The sequence below is a fragment of the Mesoplodon mirus genome (genome assembly GCF_964341445.2).
Source record: "Mesoplodon mirus genome assembly, chromosome: 9".
Taxonomy (NCBI): Eukaryota; Metazoa; Chordata; class Mammalia; order Artiodactyla; family Ziphiidae; genus Mesoplodon; species Mesoplodon mirus.
Window position 1 is genome coordinate 35,094,944 of NC_138985.1, and position 25,500 is coordinate 35,120,443.

Sequence of the window (25,500 nt, forward strand, 5' to 3'; positions counted from 1 at the left end):
TTTTAAATTTTTAAAAAATTTAGTCAGGCCTAATAAATACCTAAAATGATATTCCATTATAGCAGAATATCTCTAGCAGATCAATGCTCCCTTACAGGAAGACTGAACTTTGTGAGTTAACTGTCATCTATGAAAATAATTTCGTCTATCCTTAAGAAAATAGTTTCTTTAGTTAATCTAGTTCTTTATAGTTAACTACGCATGAAAAATACATCAGCTCCTTTCATACTCACAGTTAACCCCATGAGATAGGTCTTGAAACCTCCTAACTGACACATCAACCCATCCAGGTGAGATAAAAGGAGACTCAGAGAACATAAACAACTTGCCTAACATCATGAGGATGACATTAATTCAGTGTCTTCTGACTTCAAATCTGTGATTTTTCCATTAGGAATATTCCAAATCCCTGCAGTTCAGAGCTCAGAACTGACCATGGGCAATTATCTACGCATGTTCAGATAGAGGGTACGGACTTCAAGCTTAAGTAGCACATACTATTCTTATCATCAAAGATCTCCAAAGTAAGTACCATCTTTTCACTACTCCTGTGAAATACTATATCAAACACTATACTAAATGTTTCTGACACATTATTTGTAAACCTGATAACAATTTTGCAGCCACTATTATTATCCCGATTTCCCAAATGAGAACACCAAAAGTTAAACAACTTATCCAGGCAAAAAGCACCCGAGCTCAATCTAAATCCTGATGTGTCTGACTCTAAAAACATTCTCTTTATATAATGAAGACCTTGAAGCATTGGCTGTTTGAAGATTTGTTGTATCTATTAAAGACAGTTCAGCATCCTTGCTTCCAAAATAACAACTCCAAGTTCATATACACCAAAATGTAGCCTGTTATGGCATACTGATTAGACAAATCCAGAAATTTAAAAACAGAAACAACTGTTAATTATTAATCAGTATCACTTGAACATACATATATATTTTAAGGTATACCACTCTGATAAAAGCAATCAAATTAGGATATGGAGTATTATACATACTAAAAAATGCGTTAAAAAAGGGCAATTATTTCATTTTCTTGATGTCCCTATCAGAAATACTGACTCAAACATAATTTCCTCTGATTAATTTCAAAATAAATGGATAAAGAAGAGAAACATCTTTCTTTGTCCTGGCAATACAGCTAATCATTAATATGTAAGTATGATATCACTGCATCTTAAAAATAGTATATTACAACCTACCAGTCCAGGTACCCACAATTTATATTCTTTCTCTCCAGAAGATAGTTTCCTAAATGTTTTTTAGAAAAATCCTTGTATCAACAAGAAATATGATCTTGTGCCGTGTGTACCTGACACACTATATTGCAGGAATTCTGAGAAATCTCATGCTAATGACCAATCCATACCTGGTAATCCCCCTGGAACAAGAATAAGGAAGCTCACTCATCTGTGTGGTGTGTTTCCTGGTCTCCAGCTTTGATCACTGCCATGCCATCTGTAACATATGCCAAAAAAGCATAAGCAGAAATAGAGACTTTCTTGCCTCGGAACATTATCCTTTAAGTCACACAGGAGTGTGTCCTCTACTGGAATTAGCTCTTCTACCACAGACTTCTTCAGGACAGGGAATTCCAGAGGCGAACTTCTAAAATCAAAACCACCATGCCAAAAACACCTAACCTCACCTCCACTCCAATCACTGATTCTCAAACATAAATCCAACAACATTTTCTTGCCTGAAACCCTGTCAGTTCATCTTTAAGAGGAGCTAACTAGCCCAATCAATATCCCCTACACTGAGACAACTAGAAAGTGAGAATTTGGAAACATCCGTGAACTAGAATTTATGTCACAGGTACATTTCCTCACAGAATAGCATATAGACAAACTACGATAAACTAATTTCTTTACAGGCCTACCTACTGGCCTGGGAGAAGGTAATTTTCCACATAGCTCGGCTAAATCCATAAGCAAACATTGTATATCATTGGTTTTAACTTTTTGCTCTCCTAGTCTATGTTCCTACTGATTCATTAAGAAGCTTATTGAAGCTACATTCAGAGCTTAACACTATATTCCTATCTTAGCTCCAAACAAATATGATTTTATTATCAATAATAAAGACAATTTATCTTCAAAATACTTCAACTAAATTGATTTTCAGCTGGAAAACCTAACAATATAAACAAATACCTGTTTTTGGTTCAATGGCTAAAATGTGTTTAGTTCTTATGGATTCACTGTTCTCTTATGAAAACTGTTGAAATATGAAAGGTATCATGCAGGTAATATATTTCTCAATTATGATGTTACGATACACAATACTAGGGGAAAAACCATTTGGAGAATAAATTCAGAAGTCCAGCGATTAAATAAAGCTTAGAACCAGTGATATGCACATAAAGGATTAGGTTTGGTCCATTATACTTCCTAAACAAACTTTTATTTTATTTATATTTTCTACTCTTCCTTTTCTGGAGATATAAAATTGTTGTAAGTTGATATAAAATGATACAACTTGTTAATAAGTTTAACAATTGCTATGTGTTAATTTTTTTAATGTCCTAATGTACTTTATTGTATTGATTCAAAATACAATGATTAAATCTCTAAGAAGAACAAAGGTCCAGCATTGTGAACCTATGGAAGACTCAAATAGATAAGACGCAATATAAACAAAATTTTTTTCTAAGTTAATCTATCCCTTCAATATAATCACTACCAAATTTCAACAGAGATTTTCCTAAAAACTGACAAGCCGGTTCTAGAATGTATATGCAAGACCAAAGGGTCAAGAATTGTCCCAAGAGGATTTTGAAGAACAGCAGTATCGCAGATTACCTACCATATGTCAGGACTTAAAGTCATCATAATTACAACAGTGTGACACTGATGTAGGGATAGACAAATAGACAAGTAAGCTAGAACAAACATCTCATAAAAGACCCATACATGTACAAAAAAATCAATATATGACAGATGGGGCACTGTAGATCAGTGGGAGCAATGATACACTCTTCAATAAATGGTGCACAGGCAACTGATTATCCATACTGGTGGGGGAGAAAACTAAAATTTCTAGTCAGAGCATGATAGACTAAAAATAACAATTCTATGTCTATAAGGACATTATATAAAGAGTACAATTTCACAATTTTTAGAAGGAAATATAGGCTAATATTTGAAGACTTCAGGGCAAGGAGAATTTCCTAAATAATATAGAACATTTACAAAACTTAATAGAAACAAAATAAGCCAACTATGTTAAAATTTCAACTTAAAAAAAAAAGACACTAAAGAAACAAGCCACATACTGGGAGAAGATATTTACAGCCTACATACTTGACAAACGATTATAACCAGAATACATCAAGATTTTCTAAAATTCAATTTAAAATACACAAACAATCCAAATAAAGAATAAGCAAAAGAACAGGCAAATCACAGATGAGGAAAACCCAAGTGCTAACAAGATTAGTAACATATTATCATACTCAACATTACTGAAAGTAAGGTGAACGAAGAAAACAATGGCCTATCATTTCACATTATACTTGAAAAAGAAAATGTTGAGAAAGAGGAACAAGGATATAAAGGAATAAGAACACTAATTTACTACGGATGAATGTAAAAATAGCGTAACACTTTGGAGAGCAACTTGGAAAAATCAACTACTGTTGAAGAAACCACACAACATTCTCTTATATTGTTTAATAAGATAGTCACTATAACCCAGAAATTGAACTTTTTCTAAATTTTTTTGAACTTTTTTTTTTTTTTTTTCGGTACGAGGGCCTCTCACTGCTGTGGTCTCTCCCGTTGCGGAGCACAGGCTCCGGATGCGCAGGCTCAGCGGCCATGGCTCACGGGCCTAGCCGCTCCGCGGCATGTGGGATCCTCCCGGACTGGGGCACGAACCCGTGTCCCCTGCATCGGCAGGCGGGCTCTCAACCACTGCGCCACCAGGGAAGCCCAATTTTTTTGAACTTTTATTGTAGAAGAAACTTCTGTACATGTGCAAAAGGAGACTAATTCAAAAAATTAATTACAGCATTGTTGGAAATAGTAAAAAAAAAAACTCATATATAACCGAAATAACCAGAGAATGTTTAAATTAAACTGTAGTAGAGACATACAGTAATAGAATTCTGCCCTGACGTGAAAATAAATAACTAGAACTACATGTGTGTATATGTAGCTATGTATACCACTTTAGATAAAACTCATAAACTCTGGAACTAAAAAAAGTGGCAAAAATACATGTACAGTAAACTATCATTTATATAAAATTTCATAACCAAGCAAAATGAATCCTTATAAAGTTTATGAATACATACATAAAACTGTAAAGAAAAGCAAGTGAAGGGTAGTCTCAGATTAAGTCTGGTGGTTTATTTTGGGCGAGTAAGAGAGGTTTGGGAGAGGAGAGGTGACTACAGGAGGCTTTAATTGATTTTTAGGTACTTATCTCTCCTAAAAATATGAAACAAATAGGCAAGATGTTAAGACTTAAAACAATATGGTGAGTACATGGTTGTTTGCCATATTATTCTCTACAGCTTTTTTGTACACTCAAACACTTGTAATGAAAATTACAGGTCAGTGACCAATTAAGTGTTAAACTGCATACATCAAACCATGAATACTGAGACGCTCCCCCTGCCCCACTCCCATCGGGGAAGGCAGAACAGAGATGTGTGATGTTGAGCTGCGCATCCCAATAGATGAGAAACCTTATAAGGCCAATCTTTTAAGGCAGTTTTCCTGATTGTGGAGAAGGCCCAGACCAAGGAAAATCACATCCACTTTCAACAAATTAGCAAACATCAAACCCTGACTTCCTGTGTTTACCGTGTAACGGAGAAGTGCAACCACTGAGTTGCTTCAGTAAAATTTTCCAAGATTGAGAGCAAAACCCACTCACCATTAAAGTGCAAATGAATCAGAAAGAGACGTGTCAGGCAGCAAACATTTCCAGGTAAGACTTGTTATTTTAAGTTTAGATTTTAATTTCTAATTTAAAACTCATCTGTTTTGTGCCTTTCACCCTCTCTCAACCAGACAGCCAACACAAAGATTGGGAGATTCTGGACTGGTGAAGAACCCAGTAGACAACTGTAGATTCTGGGTTCTACTGGCAAAACCAGGATCTAAAAATTGACAGTCAAGATAGCATCGTGAGTCTAACAGAAATACTACCAAGAGTTGTATTAAAGATTTATGTTTTAAGATAAAGTAAATCTGGAAATCATAAATAACGAATTATAGGTGTGAGTTATGTAACAACTGGACTCTAATAATCAGAGGATCTATAGTCATAGAGAGGCCTGGCTTAGCACTTGGCAAAACTTTGGGAGAATTAATAAATAATACAATTAATAAAAGTAAAATCTTAAGTCACATGCACATAGCTTTCAATGATTTCCCACTTTTCGCAATGAAACAAACTGCAAAACTATTATTTCCAAAAAAGATGACGACTTTAATGGCAGTCTCTGAGTTTATAAAATCACAGGTGTAATTTTAGGTTCATTTCAGTTTCCTTTCTTGAATGAGTTTGTATTATATCTATTATTTATTTAGGTGCATGAACTTAAAAATGGCCACATAGATAGGGGGACCGGAGGAAGATGGCGGAAGAGTAAGACGCGGAGATCACCTTCCTCCCCACAGATACATCAGAAATTCATCTACACGTGGAACAACTCCTACAGAACACCTACAGAACGCTGACAGAAGACCTCAGACCCCGCAAAAGGCAAGAAACTCCCCACATACCTGGGTAGGACAAAAGAAACAAGAATAAACGGAGACAAAAGGATAGGGACGGGACCTGCACCAGTGGGAGGGAGCCGTGAAGGAGGAAAGGTTTCCACACACTAGAAGCCCCTTCCCGGGCGGAGACTGCAGGTGGCGGAGGGGGAAAGCTTCGGAGTAGCGGAGGAGAGCACAGTAACAGGGGTGTGGAGGGCAAAGCGGAGAGATTCCGGTACAGAGGATCGGTGCCCTCAGGCACACACCAGCCCGAGAGGCTTGTCTGCTCGGCCCCCGGGGTGGACAGGGCTGGGAGCTGAGGCTCGGGTATATGGTTTCAGTCGGAGCGCAGGGAGAGGACTGGGGCTGGCGGCAGGAAGAGAGCCTGAAGGGGTTAGTGCACCACGGCTAGCCCGGAGGGAGTCCGGGGAAAAAGTCTGGAGCTGCCGAAGAGGCAAGAGACTTTTTCTTCCCTTTTGTTTCCTGGTGCGCGAGGAGAGGGCATTAAGAGAGCTGCTTAAAGAAGCTCCAGAGACGGGCGCGAGCCACGGCTAAAGGCGCGGACCCCGGAGACGGGAGTGGGACGCTGGGGCTGCTGCTGCCGCCGCCACAAGGCCTGTGTGCGAGCGCAGGTCACTGTCCACGCCCCCTTCCGGGGAGCCTGTGCAGCCCGCCACTGCCGGGGTCCCGGGACCCAGGGACGGCTTCCCCGGGAAAGCGCACGGAGCGCCTCGGGCTGGTGCAACGTCACGCTGGCCTCTGCCGCCGCAGGCCCGCCCCGCACTGCGTGCCCCTCCCCCACCATCTGCCTGAGTGAGCCAGAGCCCCCGAATCTGCGGCTCCTTTATACCCGTTCTGTCTGAGCGAAGAACGGACGCCCTCCGGCGACCTACACGCAGAGGCTGGGCTAGGTCCAAGGCTGAGACCCGGGAGCTGTGAGAGCAGAGAAGAGACAGGGAAATCTCTCTGTGCAGCCTCGGAGGCAGCGGATTAAAGCTCCACGGTCCACTTGATGAGCCCTGCGTCTGTGGAGTGCATGAATGGACAGCGAATCATCCTAAATTGAGGCGGTGGACTTTGAGGACAAGATTTAAGACTTTTCCCCCTTTTCCTCTTTTTACAACGAATTCTCCCAAATTAAGGAGGTGGACTTTGAGAGCAAGATTTCAGACTTTTTCCCCTATTCCTCTTTTTACAACGAATTATCCCAAATTGAGGAGGTGGACTTGGAGAGCAAGATTTTCGATTTTTCCCCCTGCTCTCTTTTTGTGAATGTGTATGTGTATGCTTCTGTGTGAGATTTTCTCTGTATAGATTTGCTTCCACCATATGTCCCAGGGTTCTATCTGTCTGTTTTTTTTAATAATTACTTTTTAATTTTAATAACACTACTATATTTTATACTTTATTCTATTTTACTTTACCTGCTCTTTCTTTTTTTCCTACATTCCCTTCCTCCCTCCCTCCCTCCGCCCCTTTCATTCTCTTTCTTTCCTCCTTCCTCCCTCCCTCCTGTCTTTCTTTCCTTCTCTTTTTCTTTCTTTCTTCCTTTCTTTCTTTCCTTCCTCCCTCCCTCCCTTCTTCCTTTCACTCTTTCTTTTTCTTTCCTTCCTCCCTCCCTTCTTCCTTTCACTCTTTCTTTTTCTTTCCTTCCTGCCTCCCTCCCTCCTTTCTTTCTTTCTTTCCATCCTTCCTCCCTCCCTCCCTCCTTTCTTTCTTTCTTCCTTTCTTTCTCTCTCTCTTTCTTTCTTCTACTAATTCTTTCTCCCTACTTTTTCTCCCTTTTATTCTGAGCCGGGTAGATGAAAGGCTCTTGGGGCTGCAGCCAGGAGTCAGTGCTGTGCCTCTGAAGTGGGAGAGCCAACTTCAGGACACGGGTCCACAAGAGACCTCCCAGCTCCACATAATATCAAGCGGCGAAAATCTCCCAGAGACCTCCATCTCAACACCAGCACCCAGCTTCAGTCAACGACCAGCAAGCTACAGTGCTGGTCACCCTATGCCAAGCAACTAGCAAGACAGGAACACAACCCCAACCATTAATAGAGAGGCTGCCTAAAAACATAATAAGGCCACAGGCACCCCGAAACACACCACCAGACGTGGACCTGTCCAGCAGAAAGACAAGATCGAGCCTCAACCACCAGAACACAGGAACTAGTCCCCCCACCAGGAAGCCTACACAGCCTACTGAAAAAACCTTAGCCACTGGGGACAGACACCAAAAACAACGGGAACTACGAATCTGAAGCCTGCAAAAAGGAGACCCCAAACACAGTAAGATAAGCAAAATGAGAAGACAGAAAAACACACAGCAGGTGAAGGAGCAAGATAAAAACCTACCAGACCTAACAAATGAAGAGGTAATAGGCAGTCTACCTGAAAAAGAATTCAGAATAATGATAGTAAAGATGATCCAAGATTCTATTTCCAAGATCCAAAATCTTGGAAATAGAATAGACAAAATGCAAGAAACAGTTAACAAGGACACAGAAGAACTAAAGATGAATCAAGCATCGATTAAAAACACAATAAATGAAATAAAAAATACCCTAGATGGGATCAGTAGCAGAATAACTGAGGCAGAAGACCGGATAAGTGAGGTGGAAGATAAAATAGTGGAAATAACTGCTGCAGAGCAAAATAAAGAAAAAAGAATGAAAAGAACAGAGGACAGTCTCAGAGACCTCTGGGACAACATTAAATGCACCAACATTCGAATTATAGGGGTTCCAGAAGAAGAGAAAAAGAAAGGGACTGAGAAAATATTTGAAGAGATTATAGTTGAAAACCTCCCTAATATGGGAAAGGAAATAGTTAATCAAGTCCAGGAGGCACAGAGAGTCCCATACAGGATAAATCCAAGGAGAAATACGCCAAGACACATATTAATCAAACTGTCAAAAATTAAACACAAAGAAATCATATTAAAAGCAGCAAGGCAAAAACAACAAATAACACACAAGGGAATCCCCATCAGGTTAACAGCTTATCTCTCATCAGAAACTCTACAAGCCAGAAGGGAGTGGCAGGACATAATTAAACTGATGAAGGAGAAAAACCTGCAACCAAGATTACTCTAACCAGCAAGGATCTCATTCAGATTTGATGGAGAAATTAAAACCTTTACAGACAAGCAAAAGCTGAGAGAGTTCAGCACCACCAAACCAGCTTTACAACAAATGCTAAAGGAACTTCTCTAGGAAAGAAACACAGCAGAAGGAATATACCTACAATAACGAACCCAAAGCAATTAAGGAAATGGGAATAGGAACATACATATCAATAATTACCTTAAAAGTAAATGGACTAAATGCTCCCACCAAAAGACACAGATTGGCTGAATGGATACAAAAACAAGACCCATATATATGCTGTCTACAAGAGACCCACCTCAGACCTAGAGAAACATACAGATTGAAAGTAAGGGGATGGAAAAAGATATTCCATGCAAATGGAAACCAAAAGATAGCTGGAGTAGCAATTCTCATATCAGACAAAATAGACTTTAAAATAAAGACTATTAGAAGAGACAAAGAAGGACACTACATAATGATCAAGGGATCGATTCAAGAAAAGATATAACAATTGTAAATATTTATGCACCCAACATAGGAGCACTTCAATACATAAGGCAAATACTAACAGCCATAAAAGGGGAAATCGACAGTAACACAATCATAGTAGGGGACTTTAACACCCCACTTTCACCAATGGACAGATCATCCAAAATGAAAATAAATAAGGAAACACAAGCTTTAAATGATACATTAAACAAGATGGACTTAATTGATATTTACAGTGCATTCCATCCAAAAACAACAGAATACACATTTTTCTCAAGTGCTCATGGAACATTCTCCAGGATAGATCATATCTTGGGTCACAAATCAAGCCTTGGTAAATTTAAGAAAACTGAAATTGTATCAAGTATCTTTTCCGACCACAATGCTATGAGACTAGACATCAATTACAGGAAAAGATCTGTAAAAAATACAAATACATGGAGGCTAAACAATACACTACTCAAAAACGAAGTGATCACTGAAGAAATCAAAGAGGAAATAAAAAAATACCTAGGAACAAATGACAATGGAGACGTGACGACCCAAAACCTATGGGATGAAGCAAAAGCAGTTCTAAGGGGGAAGTTTATAGCAATACAATCCCACCTTAAGAAACAGGAAACATCTCGAGCAAACAACCTGACTCTGCACCTAAAGCAATTAGAGAAAGAAGAACAAAAAACCCCCAAAGGTAGCAGAAGGAAAGAAATCATAAAGATCAGGTCATAAATAAATGAAAAAGAAATGAAGGAAACGATAGCAAAGATCAATAAAACTAAAAGCTGGTTCTTTGAGAAGATAAACAAAATTGACAAACCATTAGCCAGACTCATCAAGAAAAAAAGGGAGAAGACTCAAATCAATAGAATTAGAAAGGAAAAAGGAGAAGTAACAACTGACACTGCAGAAATACAAAAGATCATGAGAGATTACTACAAGAAACTCTATGCCAATAAAATGGACAACCTGGAAGAAATGGACAAATTCTTAGAAATGCACAACCTGCCAAGACTGAATCAGGAAGAAATAGAAAATATGAATAGACCAATCACAAGCACTGAAATTGAAACTGTGATTAAAAATCTTCCAACAAACAAAAGCCCAGGACCAGATGGCTTCACAGGTGAATTCTATCAAACATTTAGAGAAGAGCTAACACCTATCCTTCTCAAACTCTTCCAAAATATAGCAGAGGGAGGAGCACTCCCAAACTCATTCTACGAGGCCACCATCACCTTGATACCAAAACCAGGCAAGGATGTCACAAAGAAAGAAAACTACAGGCCATTATCACTGATGAACATAGATGCAAAAATCCTCAACAAAATACTAGCAAACAGAATCCAACAGCACATTAAAAGGATCATACACCATGATCAAGTGGGGTTTATTCCAGGAATGCAAGGATTCTTCAATATATGCAAATCAATCAATGTGATACACCATATTAACAAATTGAAGGAGAAAAACCATATGATCATCTCAATAGATGCAGAGAAAGCTTTCGACAAAATTCAACACCCATTTATGATAAAAACCCTGCAGAAAGTAGGCATAGAGGGAACTTTCCTCAACATAATAAAGGCCATATACGACAAACCCACAGCCAACATCGTCCTCAATGGTGAAAAACTGAAAGCATTTCCACTAAGATCAGGAACAAGACAAGGCTGCCCACTCTCACCACTCTTATTCAACTTAGTTTTGGAAGTTTTAGCCACAGCAATCAGAGAAGAAAAGGAAATAAAAGGAATCCAAATTGGAAAAGAAGAAGTAAAGCTGTCACTGTTTGCAGATGACATGATACTATACACAGAGAATCCTAAAGATGCTACCAGAACACTACTAGAGCTTATCAATGAATTTGGTAAAGTAGCAGGATACAAAATTAATGCACAGAAATCTCTGGCATTCCTGTACACTAATGATGAAGAATCTGCAAGTGAAATCAAGGAAACACTCCCATTTACCTTTGCAACAAAAAGAATAAAATATCTAGGAATAAACCTACCTAAGGAGACAAAAGACCTGTATGCAGAAAATTATAAGACACTGATGAAAGAAATTAAAGATGATACAAATAGATGGAGAGATGTACCATGTTCTTGGATTGGAAGAATCAACATTATGAAAATGACTCTACTACCCAAAGCAATCTACAGATTCAATGCAATCCCTATCAAACTACCACTGGCATTTTTCACAGAACTAGAACAAAAAATTTCACAATTTGTATGGAAACACAAAAGACCCCATATAGACAAAGCAATCTTGAGAACGAAAAACGGAGCTGGAGGAATCAGGCTCCCTGACTTCAGACTATACTACAAAGCTACAGTAATCCAGACAGTGTGGTACTGGCACAAAAACAGAAAGATACATCTATGGAACCGGATAGAAAGCCCAGAGATAAACCCATGCATATATGGTCAACTTATCTTTGATAAAGGAGGCAGGAATGTACAGTGGAGAAAGGACAGCCTCTTCAATAAGTGGTGCTGGGAAAACTGGATAGGGACATGTAAAAGTATGAGATTAGATCATTCCCTAACACCATACACACAAATAAGCTCAAAATGTATTAAAGACCTAAATGTAAGGCCAGAAACTATCAAACTCTTAGAGGAAAACAGGCAGAACACTCTATGACATAAATCACAGCAAGATCCTTTTGGACCCACCTCCTAGAGAAATGGAAATAAAAACAAAGATAAAGAAATGGGACCTAATGAAACTTCAAAGTTTTTGCACAGCAAAGGAAACCATAAACAAGACCAAAAGACAACCCTCAGAATGGGAGAAAATATTTGCAAACGAAGCAAGTGACAAAGGATTAATCTCCAAAATTTATAAGCAGCTCATGCAGCTCAATAACAAAAAAGGAAACAACCCAATCCAAAAATGGGCAGAAGACCTAAATAGACATTTCTCCACAGAAGATATACAGACTGCTAACAAACACATGAAAGGATGCTCAACATCCTTACTCATTAGAGAAATGCAAATCAAAACTACAATGAGATAGCATCTCACACCAGTCAGAATGGCCATCATCAAGAAATCTAGAAACAATAAATGCTGGAGAGGGTGTGGAGAAAAGGGAACACTCTTGCACTGCTGGTGGGAATGTGAATTGGTACAGCCATTATGGAGAACAGTATGGAGGTTCCTTAAAAAACTAAAAATAGAACTACCATATGACCCAGCAATCCCACTACTAGGCATATACCCTGAGAAAACCATAATTCAAAAAGAGACATGTACCAAAATGTTCATTGCAGCTCTATTCACAATAGCCCGGAGCTGGAAACAACCTAAGTGTCCATCATCGGATGAATGGATAAAGAAGATGTGGCACATATATACAATGGAATATTACTCAGCCATAAAAAGAAACGAAACTGAGCTATTTGTAATGAGGTGGATAGATCTAGAGTCTGTCATACAGAGTGAAGTAAGTCAGAAAGAGAAAGACAAATACCGTATGCTAACACATATATATGGAATTTTTTAAAAAATGTCATGAAGAACCTAGGGGTAAAACAGGAATAAAGACACAGACCTAATTGAGAATGGACTTGAGGATATGGGGAGGGGGAAGGGTAAGCTGTGACAAAGTGAAAGAGAGGCATGGACATATATACACTACCAAACGTAAGGTAGATAGATAGTGGGAAGCAGCCGCAGAGCACAGGGATATTCAGCTCGGTGCTTTGTGACCGCCTGGAGGGGTGGGATGGGGAGGGTGGGAGGGAGGGAGATGCATGAGGGAAGGGATGAGGGAACAGATGTATATGTATGACTGATTCACTTTGTTATAAAGCAGAAACTAATAAAAAAATTACTAACACACACACACACAAAAAAAAGACTTACTATAAAGTTACAATAATGAAGACAGTAGGTTATTGGTGAAAGAATAGACAAACAGACTAATGGAACATAATAAAAGCCCGGATAGTCCCATATAAATATAGTCAACTGATTTTTAAGAAAGGAGCAAAGACAATACAATGGAGAAAAGATAATCTTTTCAACAAATAGTACTAGAACAACTGGGCACCCACACGTGAAAAAATGCATCTAGACACAGACCTTACACACTTCACAAAAATTAACTCAAAATGGATCACATCTAAATGTAAAATACAAATATATAAAACTCCTAGAAGATAACATAGGAGAAAAATCTAGATTATTTTGGGTTTGGTGATGATTTTTTAAAAACAATCCATGAAAGAAAGAATTGATAAGCTGGACTTCATTAAAATTAAAAATTTCTGCTGGGCAGAAGATGCTTTCAAAAGAATGAAAATACAAGCTTCAGACTGAGAAGAAATATTTGCAAAAGACATATCTGATAATGGACTGTCCTCTAAAATATATAAAGAACTCTTATAACTCAACAAGAAAATACACAACTCTTTTAAAAAATGGGCCAAAACCTCAACAGACACCTCACCAATTAAAATATACAGATGGCAAATAAGCATATGAAAGGAAAATTTAAGGGAAATGGAAATGAAATAACAATGAGATACTACTATGTACCTATTAGAATAGCCAAACCCCAAACACTGACAACATCAAAAGCTGGTGAGAATATGGAGCTGCAGGAGCACTCATTCATAGCTGGTGGGGATGTAAAATGGTACAGCCACTTTGCAAGATAGTTTAGTAGTTTCTTACAAAACTAAGCACACTTTTATCATACAATCCAGCAATTGTGTTCCTTGGTACTATCCAAATTAGTTGAAAACTTATGCTCACATAAAAACCTGCAAACATACTGTTTGAGGGAATGTAAAATGGTACAGCTACCATGAAAAAACAGTATGACAGTTCCTCAAGAACTTAAACATAGAATTACCATATAATACAGCAATTCCACTCTGGGTGTATAATCAAAGAATTGAAATTAGGGTCTTGAAGAGATATTTGTACATCCATGTTCACAGCAGCATGATAATAGCTAAAATGTGGAAGCAATCCAAGTGTCCATCAATGAATGAATGGATAAGCAAAATGTGGTATATACATATAATGGAATATTACAGCAGTCAGCCTTAAAAAGGAAGGAAATTCGCAATATACTATACCATGGATGAATCTTGAAGACATTATGCTAAATGAAATAAGCCAGTCACAAAAGGACAAATGCTGTATGATTATACTTATATAAGATACTTCGAGTGGTCAAAATCATAGAGACAGAAAGTAGGATGGTGATTACCAGGAGCTGAGGGGAGGGGAAAAAGGACAGTTATTGTTTAATGGGTAGTTTTGGTTTTACAAGATGAAAAGCATTCTGGAGATGAACGGTGGTAATGGCTGCAAAATATTATGAACGTATTAAATACTGAACTGTACACTTGAAAATGGTTAAGGTGGTAAATTCTATGTTAACTGTATTTTACTACAATAAAAAAATTGGGAAAAAAACCCTAAAAAAAAAAAAGGCCACATAAGCTACCAAATGCAAAGAGCATCACTTCATCACAGAGTGCTTCACTGAAATTGTACATAAAAATCATCCTGATTTGTAGCATTTGCTGATTTTCATGGTGTAAGGACAAAGAAGGGTATGAAATTTTATCTTTAAATTATTCAAGTATCTTTGTCAACTATATCAGGCAAAGTTACTGTTGTAAATTCTATCTTAAAATAAAAATAGCATATTCATTTCTTTCTGAAGTATGCTTTCAGAAAGCAATCGTATCACTCCCATTCTTACAAATAGGCCTCAATTCCTGTATCTTAACTAGACTGCAATACCAACAGAGTAGCATTAGGCATGATAGGATTATAGTCATAGAAAATTCAGAGACCCAGTGTTTGCTCATAATGGTTATTTCTTGATTCATATAGTCTTTTCCTTCATTTAGCTATGTGGCTAAACCTCCAGTTTTCCCTGTTGTGAATATATATATATATATATATATATATATTTTTTGTGTGTGTGGTACGCGGGCCTCTCACTGTTGTGGCCTCTCCCGTTTCAGAGCACAGGCTCTGGACACGCAGGCTCAGCGGCCATGGCTCATGGGCCCAGCTGCTCCGCGGCATGTGGGATCTTCCTGGACGGGGGCATGAACCTGCGTCCCCTGCATCGGCAGGCGGACTCTCAACCACTGCGCCACCAGGGAAGCCCTTTTTTTTTTTTTTTTTTTTTTTTGGAGAATATTTTTAATAATATGCTTTCAGTTATATATGTGGTGATGTCCTGGTAAACTGGCATTCTGAAAATCAACAGGCAAATAAATGGACAAAAAAGGTCTGATTTATAGCATTTGCCTATTTTCATGTTGTAAATACTGTCACCATGGCCAATTCAAGCTAACAACGTGATGGTCCTGAGTGTGAAGTTGGAAAGAGATATTCAAAACATCTCTTAGTGAGTCGGGCAAGCTGCTTCCAGCAGAACACTGTGATGAATAAATATTGCCTCAAATTTGTGTTTATTCGAATTGTCTATCAAAATATCTAGGGATTTTTTTCAGTAGGTTCCAATATATTTAAGACAATGACAGGGAATAATCTTAACATAATTGAGTTTCAAACAATAACAGGCAACATTTTATTAAACGATGAAACGACAGAAAAATGCTTTCTAAATAACATTTAATTTAGGATAAAAATAAAAGGATAGACTGAGGCTGCTTTATGATAAAAATATTCATGTTAAGCAATCTAACTGAAAACTTGTAAACTATATCTATGTTAGGTTTTGGAAATTGCAAATGACCACATCGTCTAATTAATGAGTGAAAATTATCATTGTATATCTTGAGAATCAAGCTGTAACCTTTTACTGAAAGAAACATCATTTTATGGCCCATAAGACACATGTGTAAAGTTCACTACTTTAAAATACTTTATGATGTAATGAGGTAAATAGAATAGTACCTAGCACAGGAGTTGGCAATTTTTTTTCTCGAAAGAGTCAGAGAGAATATATATATTTTAGGCTCTGTAGACCATACAGTCTCTGTTGTGAATGCAGTTCTGCTATTGTAGTGGGAAAACACCCATGTTCAATATGTAAATTAATAATCCTGGCTGTGTTCTAATGAAACAATGTTCACAGAAACAGGCAGCAGATGGATTTGGCTTGTGGGTCATCCATAGTTTGCTGACCTGACTTTAGCATGTACTGAATCATGTGATGTTTTTATGGCTCTGATTTCAATATAATTTTTCCTGGTGTTTATGAAACACTAACCCTTTTAATCAAAGTGTTTTTTTAAATATAATATTGCCCCAGTCAGTAAAAAATCTTGACTAATTACTGTTTCTTAAACAAGATATTCCCATAGCAATCCAACTGCCAAAAGGACAATGCAATTGAATATAAAATGAATATAGCTGTGGACATATCTTCCTTTATATTACTCTACCAAAATATCATAATTAACCATAAGTAGAGTTTTTCCTAGACAGTAAAAGAAAACTTTCATATCAAATTAAGATATATTTAATATGAGCACATTCATTTTAATTTACTCTGAAATCCTTATTCTTACCTTCTACAAGTTTCCCTGTCTGTTCTGCACTTCCCCCAGGAAGAATGTTGGCGATATAAGCTCCAATTTCTCCGCTATGTCCAGGGATTTCTTTACCACCCACAATTCTAATTCCTAATCCATTACCTGTATTGAAAAATTAGCAAATTATTAGAAATAAGTTAAGAAGAAACAACAGCTATCACAAGTTATAAGGTGCACAAAAAATGGGTTCTGGTATCTAGAAGTTAACTACAATATGAATATTGGAACTGGATACCAATATCAAAAGAACAATATTCTGATTTCAATAATAGTTGATAGGAAAGAGAACTTTCTGAGATCTTGGTCAGATCTATAATGATTAATCTGATATTAACAAATAATTTTTATTTTAGCCATATTCATTAATATAATAAAGCTCTGTCCATTCTGATCAGATATTTTATAAAAATTTTGAATGAGGATGTTCCCAGTATAAGAAATTCCACAGCATATAATTCATTTATGAAATCAAGGAGCATTTAACTTACTAAAAGATAGTAACAGCTATCATAAATTGAGAAGACGCAATCTAAACATATAAATGACTGCAACTGATAAAGTAAAAACACGATCATAACTTATGAATTATTATTCACATTTCAGCCTTAACTCATAAACTAATACTGTTTGTGCATTAATATGGCACTTAGTACAGGGACAATAAAAGCATTCTTGATTGATGAGCAACTGAGTAAACTGTTCCTTATTCCACAGAACAGATTTTTCTGTAATTAGCCACATGGAAGCAAGATGGAGAATGATTATTGTGAGAAATCTGAGACAGAAATAAACTGTTGATATTTTATCTTTTTAAAAAATAATCTAAAAATTAGCTAGTGTTTACAGCACCAGATATATTTTTGTTACAAATGTCAAGATTTTTAAATGAAAGCACTAAAAGAAAGCAGAATTCTCCTTTACTGAAGACACAATTATCACTTTAAAATAAACCATTCCATTCAGTGATTGAAGTGCCATTTTCAACTCTTTCAAAATCTCCAAAATTAAAAGCCAGCTCTTTTCCAAATCCTGTTCCCTTCCTACTTAACTCTTCAAAAACCATCCCTGTAGTCAGCATCAACACAGTCCAAACATTCAACAAGTAGTAGCTGAATTATGGAACCCTTCTTCATTTATCTAGTAGGGATATATTTTGGTAAAATACTGTTTCTTATTTCTAGGTGATGTGATACTTCCAAATGAATTTCATCTTTCCTTTTCTTCCTCCCCCCTCCTTCCCTTCCATCTTTCTATCCTTGTTTTTCTCCTTTTCTCCCTCTCTTTCCCTAGTACCCCCACCTCCACCCTTACCCCCCAGGCCTACTTTTACAACAGAGCAAGTGTTCTGAAAAATGATTTAGCCTCAAAACAAAAACAAAAACAAAACCGAAACAAATTAACTGTGTTCTTCTACAAGGGGTTGTCAAGGGTCAGAGTTAAGTAAGATACTAGCTCTCTCTGGCCCCACTTGTGGAGCTTTTCTGTCACAAGTTTCTTGGTTCAGTGTTACTGTTCTTTGTAGAGATTAATTGATGATACAAGCTGAACATAACTGGGTGAATGAAGACTATCATCTACTATATGATTTTTAGTTTCAACTAAGCCTGGATAGAGACAGTTGATTTCTTAGACATTAGTCTTTAAAGACTCACCAGGACTGATTGTACAGTAAGACAATAGATAGATACTAATAAAGGGTAGAAGATGAAGAAAAGTTATTAGCCACTCTTCATTCAATTAGGCTAGCCTAGTTTTTTTTTTAGTGTACTAAGACACTTTAGAAATTACAAAATGAGGACTTAAAAATAGCTGGTCATATTTAAAGGGTTATTCCATGGAATTTATCCAAAACAATAAAACTAGATTCTTAATGTAAGGTTTGGTTTCACTTTCCATGGTTGAATCACTCACAAGTTGTAGTTCATCACTTATTAAAGATTTCATAAAACCCACACAGATACTGAATTTCTAAGTAGTCAGTATAACCATATCAATTTTAAGACATGGTCAGTCTGAGATCCCAAAAAATTATTCATGAGATTTCCTTAGTGTAAAGCCATAGTTTCAAGACCTTGCCTTATATCAAAATCTATCATAATTTATGCTAGACTATAGTGGAGTATATAGAGTGCTTGTGGCATGGGTCCTACTTTTTTTTTAATTTTTAAATTTTACTTATTTTATTTATTTGGTTTTGCCAGGTCTTAGTTGCGGCAGGCGGGCTCCTTAGTTGCGGCTTGCCAGCTCCTTAGTTGTGGCACATGGGCTCCTTAGCTGCAGCAGGGGGGCTTCTTAGTTGCCGCTCAAGAGCTCCTTAGTTGTGGCTTGCCAGCTCCTTCATTGCAGCTAGTGGGCTCCTTATTTGCGGCTCACCAGCTCCTTAGTTGTGGCATGCGAACTCTTAGTTGCAGCATTCATGTGGGATCTAGTTCTCTGAGCAGGGCTCGAACCTTGGCCCCCTGCATTGGGAGCGCAGTCTTAACCACTGTGCCACCAGGAAAGTCCCACTTATTTCTTTTTAAGCTTAAAAATTAGAATATAAATGTAACTCATAAAAATAATTTCAGCACTATATAATATATGGTGCAGCCATATGCTTAGAATCTACAAAGAGAATTGTTATACCTTGTAAAGGTATAGCTAAAAAGTAGAACTTCAAAATCTATTAATTAACATGTGACTATTTTAAAAAATTTGATTATAGTTCCATTCTGTAGATGACATTGTCTTGAGGATTAAGTAGTTGGGTCCTTCGTGTCATTTGATTTTTAGTGACTGAGTACATTCTAAAACCCTGTAGTAAAGGAGGTGTGATAGGAAATTACAATCATATCTATCTTAATAAAGTAGCATGACACAGTAATTATTTAATTTTGTAAAATACAGTTTCATGCTAGTGAATTCAAAACTTTCTAAATATACTTTATAAGCTTCAGTGTCTTTGGTAAAATGGGAGTAATACATAGCCATGAAAATACTATGAGAAATGATATTTGATATACAGTTGACCATTGAACAACATGGGGATTAGGGGTGCTGACCCTCTGTGCAGACAAAAATCCTCATATAACTTATAGAAGCCTTCCGTAGACAAGGTTTGTCTGTATACTCGGTTCCATATCCCTGGATTCAGCCAACCATGGATTGGGTAGTACCGCAGTATTTACTATTGAAAAAATCTGCATATAAGTGGACCCATGCAGTTCAAACTCTTGTTGTTCAAGGGTCAACTGTATATAGAAACTACTCAGGCATATAGTAAATTTTCAAAAATTACTTTTCCTATTGTTGACGTTGCTATGGTGGCTCCCACTGTTTTTCACGTATACAATAAAGTAGCACAGAAATATTAAAAATCTGTGAAAGAAAAAGCAAGGTAGAAAATAACAACCCAGGAAAGATAACATTTTTTGCTTATTTTACAATAGTTGCTTGTATCCTACTTTAGATGTCACAAGTACGAGTTTAATTTACACAATTTCTAAGAATTTAAATCTGGACATTTTGATTTAACGCTTCTATAGTTGTACTTTTTTTTTTTTTTTTTTTTTTTTGCGGTACGTGGGCCTCTCACTGTTGTGGCCTCTCCCGTTGTGGAGCACAGGCTCCGGACGTGCAGGCTCAGCGGCCATGGCTCACGGGCCCAGCCGCTCCGTGGCATGTGGGATCCTCCCGGACCGGGGCACGAAACCGCGTCCCCTGCAACGGCAGGCGGACTCTCAACCACTGCGCCACCAGGGAAGCCCTATAGTTGTACTTTGATATTTTATGTATTGAATGCAGATAAAATGAACAAAGACACTTCTATAAAGATAAAACACCTCAGCTCAAATCTAAAAAGCAGAATGCCAATAAAAGAGTTGATAAACTCAAGAAGCAACATTAATTTTTAACTGAAATGCTTAAATCTAAATGGTCCTTGATAACTGGTATTTATATTAACAGTTTTCAACCTTTACAAATTTTTATCAACATAAACTTATTTTCTTCTCTGCTTCTATTCCATCTAGAAACATTGTTAAAATGCTTCCTCAGTTAGATGCCATGAAAATGCACTGGTCTTGCTCTTGAGTTCACAGTATGGCAGAGTAGAGAGGCCAACAGTTACTATAATGAACATAGGGGCTTTAGGAAAAGAGGTCACAAAGTTAGAGTAATTTCACACCATATAAGCATAAATGTGGTTAAGGAAGTCTCATAGGGAAATCTGAATTTCTGAAATCCATTAAAATATATAGAAAATATTTATAAAAAAGGAGAAGTTCGATCATAAAAGTAACAAAATCACTAAGAAAAAGTATTACTGTATCTTGATAACCTTAGGATGAACCTTAGGATTTAAATGCATTAGTGACCTTTTTTTTTCCTCTTAGAGTCCATATATATGTGTTAGCATATGGTATTTGTTTTTCTCTTTCTGACTTACCTACTAGGGACAAGATGGGAATAAAGACACAGACCTACTAGAGAATGGACTTGAGGACATGGGGAGGGGGAAGGGTAAGCTGTGACAAAGTGAGAGAGTGGCATGGACATATATACACTATCAAACGTAAAATAGATAGCCAGTGGGAAGCTGCCGCATACCACAGGGAGATCAGCTCCGTGCTTTGTGACCACCTAGAGGGGTGGGATAGGGAGGGTGGGAGGGAGGGAGACACAAGAGGGAAGAGATATGGGAACATATGTATATATATAACTGATTCACTTTGTTATAAAGCAGAAACTAACACATCATTGTAAAGCAATTATACTCCAATAAAGATGTTTAATAAATAAATAAATAAATAAATAAATAAATAAATGCATTGGTGTTTTCAAGTGTATGTATTTTATAATTATGGGATCAATATACTATTATGTAGTCACTTCTAAAGTTCTGGTCCAAGATGGCAACTGAACTCACCCTGTCTCATGGATACATTGAAATATACAACTATACATGGAGCAATTCCCACTGGAAAAAATCCAGAAACTAGCTGAGCAACTCCTACACGTGGGGTGAATGAGAAAATACCCACATCAAAACAGGTCCTGGCATACCCTCAACTACTGGGGCTGTTAAGAACAAAGAAGGCAGCTTGTACAATCACAAAGGTTTGATAGACAATCAAGAGTTTGGGCTAGGCGGAATGATAATGTTTATCTCCTACACGAGACCACTCCATCAAGATTGGGAGAGGTGGCTGTTTTATCCAGTGTGCAGAAACCAACACAGAGAGTCAAGGAAAATGAAGAAACAGAGGAATATGTTCCAAATAAAGGAACAAGATAAAAGTCTAGAAACAGACCTTAATGAAATAGAGATAGGTTATTTACTTATAAAAAGTTTAAAATAATGGTCATATAGATTGCTCACCATCTTTATGGTAGGAGAACAATGCATGAAGAAAGCATAAATTTCAACAAACAAAATATAAGGACATACTAAACAGAAATTACAGAGCTGAAGAATACAGTAACTGAACTGCAAAATTCATAGGCCAGTTCAACAGCAGACTAGAGAAGTGAAAGAAAGGATCAGTGAACTTGACAGGGCAGTGAAATCCATCGAAGTAGAGGAGTAAAAAGAAAAAAGCATGAAAAAGAATGAAGGTAGATTAAGGGTCTTAAAGGACACCATCAAAATGAAAAGGCAACCTTTGGAATAGGAGAAAATATTTGCAAATATATTTCTGATAAGGTGTTGATATGAAAGTATATATTAATATATAGAGAATTCATATAACTCAATAACAACAACAACAACAAATAAACAGTCTGATTGAAAAAATGGGCAGAAGAAATGTATAGACATTTTTCCAAAGAAGACATACAAATGGCCAACAGGTACACGAAAAGGTGTTCAAAATCACTATCAGGGAAATACAAATCAAAACCACAGTGAGATGTGACTACACACCTGTTAGAATGGCTTTTACCAAGAAAAAACAACAAGCATTGGTGAGGATGTGGAGAAAAGTGAACGCTTGTGCATCGTTAGTGGGAATGTAAATTGGTAGAGCCACTATGAAAAACAGTACGGTAGTTTCTCAAAAAATTTAAAAAAGAACTACCAAATGATCCACGTATCCCACTTCTAGGTATATATCTGAAGGAAATGAAAACAGGATACTGAAGAGATATCTGTACTCCCATGTTCACTACAGCAATACTCACAGTAGCCAAGAAATGGAAACAATATAAGTATCCATTGATGGATGATTGGAAAAAGATGTGGTACATATATACAATAGAATACCATTCAGCCATGCGAAAGGAAATCCTGCCATTTGGGACAACATGCATGGACCTTGAGGGCATTATGCTCAGGGATATAAGCCAGACAGAGAAGGACAAATACTGCACGGTATCACTTATATATGGGGAAAAAAAGTCAAACTCATAGAAAGAGAGTGGTTGCCAGAGGTTGGGGATGGGGGAAATAGGGAGAAATTGGTAAAAGCGTATACAGTTTTAGCTATAAGTTGGAAAAGGTCGGACTGGTGACTATAGTTGCTAACAGTGTATTTTATTTATTTTTTATTTTTATTTATTTATTTATTTTTTGGCCACACCGTGCAGCACACGGGATCTTAGTTCCCTGACCAGGGATTGAACCCACGCCCCCTGCAGTGAAAGCATGGAATCTTAAATCTGCCAAGAACGTAGAACTTAGTCTCATACACAATGTATTCATAAATCAAATCACCACGATGTACACTTTAAATATCTTATAATTTTATAAGTCCATTATATCTTGACAAAGCTGAAATAAAAAAATTTAAAAATAAGCTGTGCATAAAATAAACATGAGCATACTAAGGAAAAATCTTCACATTTGCATTTAAATTTGCAGTTTAAATCTACTTTAACTTTACATATTTATTAACATGTTACATTAAAAGCTCTGATATTTTAAAGCCTTACAAAAATGTCATTTCTATTATTGAAATAACATGAAAATATTATGATGTTATAATTAGAGCATTAAGTGTTGACAAAACTAAAATACTTGTCTCATTTCAACACTATCATGTTCTACATCTAAGCATCAAGGAAAAGCAAAATTTTTATCAGTGAACATACTCTCTTATGAATAGTAGTCTTTAAATCAATAGAGTTGATTATTCATAATAAAGTTATTACAGGAAGAAGATACACTGTATAGTTTAGTCATGTCATTAGTTGGGCTGAAGAAGAAGAAAGATTGTCTCTATACATATTAATGCTAATGAAGTACTAAGGATAATGAAAAAGTCTCCAAAGGATAGTTCAATTAAATCTATTTTTATAGTTCTCGTTAATTATATTCCTGCATAAGGCTGTGAAAATTTATTTTTACACTCTTGCACTGACTAGTGTTATCAATTATCCAAGTAAATATTTAGGAAAATAAACCAAATTATACTAGAAGTCCATAATCATTTCCTTTGCATGTCTTATCAAATGGTACATTAATTCATTAATACTTGAATATGAAGACCTAAAGAATATTTCACTATTTTTTTTAACTTTACTTACTTTTGCTCATTATAAGAAAATCATTTCTACAAATACAACAAAGTATATCAATTGCCTTATTAGCAATCCATACTTGACTGTTTCCAGAAACATCAAAATGGCAACACCACATTCATGCCAAATACAATCCAACTCTAAGTCTGGGTATGCAAATTACAAACTCATCTATTCCCATTAGCTTTTTCTAATCCAGCCAACTGCTGTATAACATCCTTTTTCCTAGTCTTAAATATGTAAACATACATGAAGAATTTGACGTGAACATCGTATTTCACATTTCCATGAACAAAAGTTCACCACTTGTCTTTTCTATTGTAGTTTGAATAATATTAAGGCAAAAATGTTTCATGGGATTCATAGCATGTATAAAATGCTATTCACACTTACATCATACTGGATGAGATGGGTCCAAATTGGCCTGCCATAAGACTGAAATGGCCATTGGCATGGGAAATAAGGAAGATAAATCATGGATATACATCAAAAGACACTGGTATATTGGATTTGTTGAGCAACACCTTTCAAATGGCAGATGATGTATGTACTGATAAAGTATTTTTACTAAAAGGGCATAGGATTTCCTCTTCCTGAAATGCTTCAGAAATAATTCTCATGAAGAGTAGTTCTCAGGACTTCCACATCATAAATGCACATTTCATTCACACAATAAGATAAGGATTTTTTCTTGGGCCTCCCTGGTGGCGCAGTGGTTGAGAGTCCGCCTGCCGATGCAGGGGATACGGGTTCGTGCCCCGGTCTGGGAGGATCCCATATGCCGCGGAGCGGCTGGGCCCGTGAGCCGTGGCCGCTGGGCCTGCGCATCCGGAGCCTGTGCTCCGCAACGGGAGAGGCCACAACAGTGAGAGGCCCGCATACAGCAAAAAAAAAAAAAGAAAAAAAAAAAAAAGATAAGGATTTTTTCTTTATTTTAGCTTATATAAGTCAATTGCAAAGCTACAAGCATAAAGACAAAATCTGAGGGGTTTGCACGATACTCCTATAAAAGGCAATTAAAATAAATGTATTCCCTGGAAACATCATGCTAATTTTCAAGCAATATTACAAAGCTATAGTAATTGAAACAGTATGGCATTGGCATAAGAACAGACATAAACTAATGGAACAGAAGAGAGAGCCCAGAAATAAACCCAAA

General features: G+C 37.0%; 1 protein-coding gene across 1 annotated transcript in view; it reads right to left on the reverse strand.

The window, feature by feature from the left end:
• Positions 1-25,500, reverse strand: part of PCLO (piccolo presynaptic cytomatrix protein) — a 387,719-nt gene that overhangs the window by 112,871 nt on the left and 249,348 nt on the right. Inside the window, exon 10 of the mRNA XM_082632322.1 lies at positions 16,821-16,946. Coding sequence (XP_082488448.1) covers positions 16,821-16,946 — 126 coding nt within the window. The remainder of the gene's footprint in view (positions 1-16,820; positions 16,947-25,500) is intronic.